The sequence below is a fragment of the Ochotona princeps genome, chromosome 6 (genome assembly GCF_030435755.1).
Source record: "Ochotona princeps isolate mOchPri1 chromosome 6, mOchPri1.hap1, whole genome shotgun sequence".
Lineage (NCBI taxonomy): Eukaryota > Metazoa > Chordata > Mammalia > Lagomorpha > Ochotonidae > Ochotona > Ochotona princeps.
In genome coordinates, this window is record NC_080837.1 from 3,851,561 (window position 1) to 3,863,515 (window position 11,955).

General features: G+C 54.5%; 1 protein-coding gene across 2 annotated transcripts; it reads left to right on the forward strand.

Annotated features, from left to right (window-relative positions):
* Positions 1-1,988: 1,988 nt before the first annotated feature.
* Positions 1,989-6,564, forward strand: LOC131480510 (cytochrome P450 1A2-like). Of its 2 annotated transcripts, XM_058665464.1 has the most exons (6): positions 1,989-2,819; positions 3,209-3,329; positions 3,882-3,971; positions 4,206-4,329; positions 5,283-5,369; positions 5,931-6,564. In XM_058665464.1, exons 1-6 carry the CDS (start codon positions 1,989-1,991, stop codon positions 6,226-6,228), a joined length of 1,551 nt encoding a protein of 516 aa, XP_058521447.1. In that variant the 3' UTR covers positions 6,229-6,564. The 2 variants fall into 2 exon arrangements, with proteins under 2 accessions (XP_058521447.1, XP_058521448.1); XM_058665465.1 differs by lacking the exon at positions 5,283-5,369 and having other exon boundaries at positions 1,995-2,819.
* Positions 6,565-11,955: the final 5,391 nt, after the last annotated feature.

Sequence of the window (11,955 nt, forward strand, 5' to 3'; positions counted from 1 at the left end):
GGGCCGTCCTTGACTGCCTTCCAGGCCACAAACAGGGAGCTGGATGGGAAGTGGAGCTATCGGGATTTGATCCAGACCCATATGGGATTCTGGCACATTAAAGGCGAGGACTTCAGCTGCTAGGCCATACCGCAGGGCCCCCCAAAAAAATATTTTAAAAAAAAGAAAAAAGAGACTCCTTTCCTTAAAGTTACACCTGTGTGTCTTCGCCTAGCTTCACAGAAGACTGGGATTCCTCATACATGCCATAGACAAGTAGGTAGAAGCAGAAAGGTAAAGGATAGTTCAACAGGGAGCAGATGATTTGTCAATGAATACATGACAGGCAGAGACATGACAGGAAGCGAGACAACAGCTGCATAGATGATTAGTCACTAGATGCCAGGTTATTAGAGATAAATAGAGAAAGACATCTATAGATAGATGAAAAAGAGATATAGATCAAGAGGTAGATAGATTAATAGGTAAGTATACAGATGATTCATCAATGGATAGATAAATGATCAAAAGATGGAAGCCTGATGACAGGGAGAAGATTCACAGAGATGTTAAATGATAGGTGAGACAGAGCCAAAGATTGCAGATAGCCCCAAAGCCATCTTCTGTGGCCTGTGAAAGATCTCCTGGGTCCCCCAGGCTCTGGCCTGTCTCCCCATGTCACAGTGGATCACTGCATCCCTCAAGCAACCCCTTGTCCGCATCTCTCCTGGTGACCTGGGACCACGTTGAAGAGCTCCAGTCCAACACACCAGGAGCTGCCCACGCCCTGGAGTCCTTCCTTTGCATCTTGGCTTCTCCCCATGGCTGTCCCTGGAGCCAGGTGCGTGAGAGAACTCTGCAGAACCACATCACTGACTCTAATGCTTAGATTTGGAGCTGGCTGGGTCACAGAAGCTGGAGGCATCCCTTTAGAACCTGATCTGGAGCAAGACCATGCTGGGCCGAGACGCTCCCTCCAGTGACAGCTTCAAGTCTGAGGAGCCTGCCCTGGAGAGGAGCAGATCTCCCCAGTCCCGTGCTGGGAACTCACCTCCTGGCCCCTCACCCTTCCTGGCGCTGGGTGTGGGCAGCTGGCTGAGCTCTGGGATCATGGCCAGAAGCCAAGTGTTGATCCTAGTGGCTTTGTTCTGGGATTCAATTTCAACATCGAATGACCAATCTGGCCAGTCCAGCCAACCTGATAGGTGGAAGGCAACATAAAAGCCCCTTGGTCTGGAGGCACACGCTGTGGACAGCTCTTGTTACCTGTGCTGAGCTAGAGCTCCCACCTGTGCAGGTAACTGGCCTGGGACATTGGGACTCCCCACTCTACATCCCGGGTAGCAACGATGGAAGGCAGGAGGGTGTGGGTACTGTGGGCAGGGAGCAGGTTCCATGTAGGAAGTCTGCCCAGTCCTGGTGGGTACTGTGGGCAGGGAGCAGGTTCCATGTAGGAGGCCTGTCCAGTCCTGGTCATGGAGAACATCCAGCTCTGGACCCTACCTTTTCCATTTGTCAAGGAGCAACGTGAGTAGGACCTAGGGCTCCTGCCTGGAGTGGAGCAGACGAGGGGAGGGTCCTGATGTCTGCTGCCCAAACCCCAGCCTCCCAGGCGATGGCAGACAGACTCATCCCTGGTGTGTGTATGTGTGGGGACGGAGGGGGAATCTTACCTGGTGATGACCACGGGGTGTACAGAGGAGGTGTGCCCCAGGCTGTTTACCCCACCCTGGGACCTTGATGGTGGCCAAGCTCCCTTCTCCTGGATGTGAACAGGAACCAAATCAGAAGCCAACCATAAACACACACACACACACAAACACACACACACACACACACACACACACACACACACATTGGGGTGGGGACAGGCAGCTGTGCTGTGCTGTCTGTACCATCCAACTGTGGGCAATGGCTGCTCTGTGGGCTGCAGCGTGGACACAGCTCAGAGCCCAAGTGAGGACACAGATGGATGGCCCCTCCTCCTCTCTCTGCCTCCCTCCCTACAGATGGCAATGGCTCTGACTGTCTCCCTCTCGGCCACGGAGCTGCTCCTGGCCTCTGCCATCTTCTGCCTGGTGTTCTGGGTGGTGAGAGCTAGGAGACCTCAGGTCCCCAAAGGCCTGAAGAGTCTGCCAGGGCCCTGGGGATGGCCCCTGCTGGGGCATGTGCTGACCCTGGGCAAGAACCCACACCTGGCGCTGACGCGGCTGAGCCGGCGCTATGGAGATGTGTTTCAGATCCGCCTGGGCTCTACACCCGTTGTGGTGCTCAGTGGCCTGAACACGGTCAAGCAGGCGCTGGTGCGGCAGGCCGACGATTTCAAGGGCCGGCCGGACCTCTACAGCTCCTCCTTCATCACCAATGGCCAGAGCATGTCCTTCAGCCCGGACACGGGGCCCGTGTGGGCTGCCCGCAGGCGCCTGGCCCAGGACTCCCTGAAGAGTTTCTCCCTGGCCTCTGACCCTGTGTCCTCTAACTCCTGCTACATGGAGGAGCATGTGAGCCACGAGGCCGAGCACCTCATTGGCAAGTTCCAGGAGCTGATGGCAAAGACGGGGCGCTTCGACCCCTATGATCACCTGGTATCATCTGTGGCCAACGTCATCGGGGCCATGCTCTTTGGCCGGCACTTCCCCAAGGAGAGCGAGGAGATGCTGGACCTTGTGCGGAACAGCAGTATTTTTGTGGAGTCAGCCTCATCTGGCAACCCTGTGGATTTCTTCCCCTTTCTGCGTTACCTGCCCAATCCCACCCTGCACAAGTACAAGCACTTTAACAACAGGTTCCTGCAGTTCCTGCAGAGAACAGTCCAGGAGCACTATCAGGACTTCGACAAGGTGAGCCCAGTGGCAGGTGATCTGGGACCCCTGGCCCGCTGATGCAGCCACATGGCCTAGGACCAACCACGCCTCCAAGCTGAGCCTAGGCATCTGCATCCCTCCTCCTTCCCTATCAGGGTCCCAGCAGAGGGTGGGGGTGCCTTTGCTGTCGGCAGGGGGTGGGGTGGTGTAGGGGGGAAGGCTTTTGTCCTTCAGGAACCTGAACCCTGATACAGGCTGATCCCCAGCTCTCCTGTTGCCTGCTTCCCTCTTCACACCACACCTCTTCCTGCTTTGGAACTGGATCAGCCTCCCTGCTGTGAGCCCCACCCCGCTGCCAGGAGCACAGGGCAGGGGTGGGAGGGCCAAAGACCTGCTGTGGGTGCCCTAAGCCTGTGACCCTCCAGGACAGCATCCAGGACATCACGGGTGCCCTGTTCAAGCACTGCGAAAAGAGCTCCACAGAAAATGGTGGCCTCATTCCACGGGAGAAGATCACTAACTTGGTCAACGACATCTTCGGAGCTGGTACGAGCCAGAGACTTGTCCCTTTAGCCACAGGTGCCTGCTGGGCACCTCTGCCCAGACTGTGCCACCAACTCCCCATGCAAAATGCTCCTCTGGCTCCATCTCCTCCTCGGTGCCTCAGTTGCCCCATCTGACAACATAGGATGCCCTTGGGGTTGGTGCCATGGCATAATAGGTTAAGCTTCCACCTGCAATAAGAGCATCCCTAAAGGTGACAGTTCAAGTCCCGGCTGCTCCATTTCTGGTCCAGTTCCCTGTTAATATACCTGGGAAAGTAGCAGCAAAGGATGGCTCAAGTGCTTGGGTCCCAGAACACTCAGGGGAGACCCAGAGGAATGTCTGGACTCCTGGCTTCAGCTGGCTCCTGGCTCCTGGCTGTTGTGACCATTTGGGGAGCTGACGCTGATGTCAATGTCCCAAGCCAATGCCTAGGAGGCTCTACCCTACCCTCGGGAATCCCATGAGCTGGGGTCTCAGGAAGATGCAGCTGGCAGGTGCTTGGAAGATGCGAGTCTCCTTCATCTCTCCCTCCCTGCACCCTACACTGCCCAGGGTTCGACACCATCACCACAGCCCTCTCGTGGAGCATCATGTACCTGGTGACAAAGCCCCAGATTCAGAGAAAGATCCAGAAGGAGCTGGGTAGGTGGTGCTGCCGGACCCTGCGGTAAGGCCTTGGTCATCCACACACACCTGCAATGCACCTGCCCAGTGTCAGTTCAGCCCATAGAGCAAGGCCCACCTTTGTCCCCACAGCTGGTGGGGTCGAGTTGGGCTTGGGGTGTGGGGCTTCAGGGGAGCAGGCACAACCTAGCATGGCAAGGGTGCCAAGGAGCATCCCAGCAGCAGCTCCAAGCTCTCCCTGCTTCTCTGCAGACACTGTGATTGGCAGGGCCCGCAAGCCCCAGCTCTCTGACCGTCCCAAGCTGCCCTACCTGGAGGCCTTTATCCTGGAGCTCTTTCGCCACTCCTCCTTCGTCCCCTTCACCATCCCGCACAGGTGAGGCTGCCTGTTCTGCCCTCCCCAGCCTTGCCTGGTCTCCTCTGCCTCCTCCCAGCCACACTCCCGACCTCACCTCTCCCACCCATCCCCTTCCTGCCTGCACCCCTCTGCACCTGCAAGCACCAGCAGCCTCTTCTTCAGACCCCAGCCCATGGGATTCCCGAGGGCAGGGCCGGGTCTCCTGGGCATATACTTTTGTCTAGAGTGACTAGGCCTTCTCCCTGGCTCCCACCGACCAGCTCTTGCAGGGCCTGGTGGGGCTATCCCAAAACACACCTGCCCTCTCTCCATGGGGAGAGCATCTGGACCCCAACTGGCTGGCACAAACCTCATTCTCTGCCCTCACCTGGGGCTACAGCCTGTGGTGCCTGACATTACACATGGTGTCCAGGGAGTGAGTGGACACTCACTCTGGCAAGAAGCAAGAGGCTTTTATGGTGCAGCAGGCTAAGCTGCTGCTTTCCCTGTCACTATCAGAGCTCCGGTTCAAGTCTTAGCTGCACCACTTCTGGTCCAGCTCCCCACTGATGCACCTGAATTGCCCCAGTACTGGAGCACCTGGGGCCCACGTGATCACCCACCCACTGGGTCACTCCCCCAATGCCTACAGCAGCCAGGGCTGGGCCAAGGCTGAGGTTAGGAGCCTGGAACTCCAACCGGGTCTCTCCTGTGGGAGGCAGGGGTCCATGCCCTTGGGCCAACCTCTGTATCCTTCCTGGGAGGGTGTTAGCAGGGAGGTGGAGGGAGGGAGAACTGCAGATAGTTAAGTGGCTGGCCAGCAGCTCAGGCATGGGGAGGAGATTTTGTCCCTTCCCTGCCCCTCACCTTGCCTCCCATGGTGGGGGCCCGTGACTTCAAGGGAGGAAGTTGGAGCACAGTGGGCACAGGAGGGAGAGTGGTTCCAGCTTTCAGCCTGAGTGCTCCTGACGGCATCCTTCTTCCCTGCTCAGCACCACCCGGGACACCACCCTGAATGGCTTCCACATTCCCAAGGACAGCTGCGTTTTCATCAACCAGTGGCAAATCAATCACGACCCGTGAGTGCCCGTCCCTCGGGGTGATGGGAGGGAGACCTGATGGGCTGAGTCGCCCAGAGGCTGCTTGTCCCCACTCCAACCATGGCACAGAGTATAGGGCAGAGCAGAGGGCACAAGGCAGGGCAAATGCCATGACACAAGGCATAACAGGGCATAGAGCACAGGACATTGGGCAGAAGGCACACAGCACGGCACAGGGCATGCATGCAGAGCACAGAGAGCAGGGAAGGGCACATGGCAGAACACATGGCACAAAGAAGGGCATATGGCACAGGGGTGGGCACAAGGGTAGGCACAGGTCAGAGCAGAGGGCAGAGGGCAGAGCAGAGGGCACAGCGCAGGGCCCACGGCAGGACAGCCTCTTCCAAATGACCAGCTTCAAGTCCATGTTTCTCTGACTTCGCTGCCATGAGTGGCAGTCGGGGAGCAGGTGTTGAGCTCAGCAGTGAAGATGTTCGCGGCCCCTGTTGGAGTACCCCAGCCCGCCCCCAGCATGGATTGTCCAGGCACCTTGCTTCCAGGCCCACCCTCACAGCCCGCCTCCTCTCTTCCTTCTGGCAGGAAGGTGTGGGGAGATCCATCGGAGTTCCGGCCCGAGCGATTCCTCACCACCAGTGGCGTGGCCCTCAACAAGCCCCTGAGTGAGAAGGTCATGCTGTTCGGCATGGGCAAGCGCAGGTGCATCGGAGAGACCCTGGGCCGCTGGGAGGTCTTCCTCTTCCTGGCCATCCTGCTGCAGCGGCTGGAGTTCAGTGTGCCCCCCGGCCTGCCCGTGGACCTGACCCCCATCTACGGGCTGACCATGAAGCACCCCCACTGCAAGCACGTGCAGGCAACCCTGCGCTTCTCCACCCAGTGAAGCAGCCAGCAGAGGGCGGGGGCAGGACAGTCACCTTGGGGAGGGAGGAGGGTCCCAGCCTTTCCTTTCTTGCTTTCCTTGGCTAAGTGGATTCTCACACTGGTCATTACCCCCTCAATGCATGCAGCCCACTCTCTTGGAGGAAATCCACACCCCTGTGATCTGCCTGCACCGTGCGTGCAGTTATGTCACCTCCCCTCACATGCCCACAGCAGTCACCAGCTCCCTGACCGTGCTGCCCCAGCCTCCCACCATCCCTACCCTAAGCAGCTGTTCATTTACTTTCCTGCTGTGGTTTTGAGATCCTGGCACGTCCTATAAATGAAACTGCCCACTCTGTGGTATGTTGTGGCTTTCTGCTGGCTGCTCATGCTCCAGTGTGCCTGTGATGGGGTCTGTTCTCTTGAGTCCTGAGACCAGCGCCTGGGCTACCTACTTCCCAGGCACCTCTTTCTCTGTTCACTGCTCTCATCACTGGCCCCAGTTTTGGGACGCCTGAAGAGAAACGGGAGGAAGGGACCATCCCTGGTGCATGAATGGAGATTCTTCATGCCCCATCCTTGAGCTCTAGCACCTGAGAGGAGGCACCACAGCTTAAGCTATCACATGGCAGCATCCTTTAGGGTGCCGGTTCAAGTCCTGGCTGCTCCACTTCCCATGCAGCTCCCTGCTTGGGACCTGGGAAGGCAGCAGAGGATGGACCAAGCCTTGAGACCCTGCACCCACGTGGGAGACCTGGAGGAAGCTTCAACTCCCGGCTTTGGACGAGCTAGCTGCAGCGCTTGCAGCCATTCAGGGAGTGAATCAAGTAGATCAAAGTGCTCTCTGTGTCTCCTTCTCTCTGTAACACTGCCTGTCAATTAAAAAGAAGTAAATATTTTAATAAGTAAACAACAAAATTTTACTGAGGCTGAGAGTGGAGAAGACAGGATTTGTTTGCAGCTTCTGTCTGGAGACTAGAGTCTAGAAATAGATACAGGCAGTGTGCCCACAACACTGGGAATGTCATTGACATCCATGAATCACATGCTGAAATAGTGACAGTGGGGGCTGGCTTTGTGGCTCAACGGGATAAGTGGTTGCCTGCGGTACCACACCCTACAGATGGACACCAGTTTGAGTCCTGGATGCTCCAAATATGATCCAGTTCCCTGCTAATGCACCTGGGAAAAGCAGCAGAGCATGCCCAAAGTCCTTGGGGCTCTGCACTAAAATGTGGAAGACCTAAAAGAAGCTCTTGACCGCTAGCTTCAGCCTGGCTCTGTTGGCTATTGAAGTAGTGACCCAGGGCCTGGGAGATCCTTTTCCTCCCCTCCTCCTCTTGCACTTTCATTGTACCTGTGTCCTCTAAATGAATAAAGAAATCCTTTTTTAAAATTTCACTTTTGCCATCGGTTAAAATAGGTGGTGTCAGTGGTATAAGATGTTAAGGATTGGGTACAAGGAAGCCATCTGATTCCAAATTTTTTTTTTTCTTCCTAAAGCTTTATTTATTTTCTTCTATGTTTATTTGTTTCTTGGAAAAAAAAATTCCCCAATCTTATTGGAAAGACAGATTTAAACAGAGAATGACAACAAAAAGGAAAATATTTTAGTAGCTGGTTCACTCACCAAATGGAAGCAACAACAGCAGATGAGCCAATCTGAAGCCAGGAGCAAATTCTGGGTCTCCCGTGTCGGTGCAGGGTCCCAAGGCTTTGCGCCATCCTCCACTACGATCCCAAGCCACAGTCAGGGAGTTGGATGGGAAGTGGAACAGCTGGGACGTGAATGAGTGCCCATATGGTATAACAGCACTTATGAGGTGAGGACTTAGCCACTGAGCTAACATGGCGAGGCTTATTCCTTTATTTGAAAGTCAGGTGGCAGAGAGAGATGCCTTGCACCAAACGGTTCACTTCTTAAATGAACACGTTACGTTAGCCATATCTGCTCCAAAACCCGGTGCCAAGAACTCCACCCAGGTCTCCCACGTGGGCATATAAGCTTAGGCACTTAGGCCATCCTTCACTGCTTTCCCAAAGGTGTGTGTGCAGGGAGCCAGTATAAACAGAGCAATCAGAACCTGAACTGGCCCTGGTATAGGAGAGGTTGAGCAGCTTAAGCTGCTGCCCTCCAACAACAGCCATTCCTTCATTGTTCCTATAACCTAAAATTAAAACCCTAACCCCAAGGGCCCATTAGTGGGACCCAGCGCTATAGCGTAGTGGTTAAGGTCCTCGCCTTGAATGCGCCAAGCCCCATACAGGCAATGGTTCTAATCCTGCCAGCTCCACTTCCCATCCAGCTTCCTGCTTGTGGCCTGGGGAAGTAGTCGAGGATGGCCCAAGGCCTTAGGACCCTGCACCCGCGTGGGAGACCCAGAAGAAAGTTCTTGTCTCCCGGTCACTTGGGGAGTGAATCATCAGATGGAAGATCTTCCTCTCTGTTCTCCTCTCTGTACATCTGCCTTTCCAATAAAAAATAAGTAAGTAAATAAATAAATAAACACATAAATACACAAATAAATCTTTTTTTTGACAGGGAAACAAACAAACCAGTTTAATGGGCAAACCTTCTGAACAGATACACCATTGAACAATATAAGCAGATAGCAAATAAGCACAAGAAAACATGCTTGCTGTTGTTAGGCATTAAAGAACAGCTGATTGAAACCACATTAAGATGTGATTATGCACTAATTAAACTGGTAAAAACAAAACACCCAAGTGGATGCTGTGGCAGAGTAGGTGAGTTTACCACTCGGGATGCCTGCATCTCGTGTCAGAATGCCAGCTCCAGCCCAGGCTACTTGACTTCTTTTTTTTTTAATTATTTTTTAATAATCTTACTAGTTGATTAGGGAACAAAGGGTCAAGGGCTACAGGGTGAAAGTGGGTAATACCATTGTTTCTACATCAATATCATTTTACCCTGCATCTGGGGTCAGGGAAAAAAAAAACAATGGGAAAAGCCCCACTCAACCTCCCACCCATCCCAGATCCCCAACAGGAGGCGCGCTCTGAGGGTCCTGCTCATACAGTTTTGATAGTTCATCAGTTCTGGATTGCTGCCCATCTCCCAGTTCCAATCGCAATGAATCCTATTCAGAATCCACTGGCTGACAGTCTCTTCATAGTTGGGGTTCTAAGATCAGCAGTTCAGTTGGAGGGATCTCCAAAGAAACTTCATCTGAGATGATCCCAGGCTGATTCTTGCGCGAGTTTACTAGTACAGAGTCCGACACCGTCCGTCACACCAATCAGCTTATGCTCATGCTGGTCGTTGGGATTGCTGGCTTCATTCTGTTTCCAGCCCTGTCTTCCTCGTGAACCAACGGGTGTTGTAGTCCAGTTCAATCCTGCCCACTTCATACTCGGTCCTCACGCAAACCGGTTGGAGCTGCAGCCTAGTTGGGGCGACTCCCCATAAGCCCCACCAGTTCTGCCCCCTACCCTGGTTCCCATGCTTGCCAGTACGCACCGCAGGCTTGTCAAGTCTGTCCCACATCCCGTTTAGCTCTCGCACATGTCAATGGGCATTGAAGCCCAGCTCAACCCAACCAACCTACTATCCAGCCCACACACCTACTGGCAGGTGCCCTTCTGTACAGCCACCCCTGCCCCTGTCCTGGTGTTCGTGCTGTCCAATGAGAGTGGAAGCCCCGAGGGAGGTGCCCACTATTTCCCTTCTAGGCCACACTCACTCCCAGATTATGTACTCTCCAGGTAGTTCTGGCATTTGACTTGACAGAATTAACTCCAAGTGCCAGCCTCTGCCAGCTAGTACTGCGGCTAGCCCAACCAACCCTCACCCACTCTAGTTTTTGCTTGCACCAGTCGGAACAGTCAGCCCACCGTGGCCCTTCCCTTATCTAGCCCACCTGAGGCCCACAGGTGTTACAGCCCTGCCTACTCTGATCTGTCCCCATCCCAACTCACGCTTTCCAATGGAAGTAGTTGTCCAGCAGGGGAGCCCACGTTCCCCTGTCAGCTTTGCCTCCTCCCCCTGATTAGCACCTGTGCTGTTTGGGCGCTGCAACCACATCTGGCACGGCTCATCTCACCTTGGCATTCCTTATTGTGTACTAGTATGTGTCGCAACCAAACCTGGTTCGACCCACACTCTGTTCTGGCACTCGGACTCACCAGCGGGTGATGTGAACAGGTTCAGCCTGGTCTGCCCCCAATCCATGCCATGTGTATACCAGTGGGATAATTTCCATAGCCTGTTCTGGGCTGTTTCCTATTGTGCTTCTTGCGCTTATCTGCAGGGACCGTGTCCTGCCAGAGGAGCTGCCCAGGCTCCTCCATCAGAAACTCTCCCAGTGCCAGGTTTCGCACATACCAGTGGGTCCATGAGCCAGCCCTGTTCAGTTCACCTCCTGTCCTAGCAGGAACAGTGGTGTTTCCTGACTGTTCTTCAACCCAATCTGGTTCTTATTGTTGGATGTTTCAACCCAGCCATGGCTCTTCCATACCCCCATACAGCTTACACATGGTTCAGTAAGGGCTGAGACCTAGCCTAGTCTGTCATACATTTCCCCTGGTCCTGCAGAGCACCAGATGGTGTTGGAGTCTGGCCCGGCTTGGTGCTTCCATTCCCAGTCCACACTTGTGCCAAGTGGGATTACACTCGTATCCTGATCGGAACACAGCCCCATTTACAGCCCATGCGTTCATTGGTGGGAAACTCAACCCAGCTAGAGTATCCCCTTAGCTGCCCAACTGGGCCTATTCCCAGCCTTAGATCTCGTGAAGGCTAGTGGTTGCTCTGATTCAACTTGGTAGAGCCCCTCTCTTGTCCTGTCCCCTTAGATGCTGTGGCTTAGCATCCCTGTCTTTAGCAGATCAGTAGGTGCAAGGACCTACCTGGCATGACCTGTGCTCCAACCTGACTTCTGTTGTTTCTTGTGAGTTAAGGTTTGTTCAGCCCTGCCCATTCTGTCCCCTTCCAGTGGCAGCATGGCCCACCCCACCTCCTGTTAAAGGATGCACTTTCAGGTGCTGCTGCCTAGACCTGCGCTGACTGTTTTGGGTTCCTGCACCCATGTGTGATGGCAGGTGGCATGGTCACATCTAGCTTAATCCATCCCAACCCCAGCTTGCGAGCTAACCAGGGGAACTTGTATTTCCACAGGGTTGGGCCCACACAACCCCATAGAGTCTACCCCCAGACCAAGTTCTCTTGCGTGCTGGATAGAATCTTGACCCTGCCAAATGTGACCACTCTACCACTCCACCAAACAGTTGGTAATGGTACCCATCACTGCCAAAGAGGCCCCCATCCATAGCATTGGTGTGGGCTGGTGTGTGACTATCAGTGATGTTCTAGGCAAACAGGCCATTTCTGTATTCTGAATTGGGTTGGTGTATCTGACTAACCGTAATTGTCTCCTGGGTACTTCCCTCCAACCCACCAGGTCTCAGTCCCCACACATGCCTATAACTTATATGACCCTGTCACTGGGAATCACCCAAGATTCACTACTCACATACACTAAAATTGGACTTAGTCATGGGTGTCCCCAGGCAGCAAAAATATCTTTAAAAACCCCAGGGTTTGCCACCGGGCGGCCAGCAGGCAAAGCTTGGCACCACATGGTGCGCTGGCCGCCCTGGGGGAGGCCGAGGACTCTTTCACTGCCTTGCAGCAGTGTCTTTGGCGTGAGCCCCCAGCATTGGGTCCGACCTGGCAGAGGCACCCCCCACAGCCGCCACACTGTGAGGAGCGCACTTGCCCCCAAAC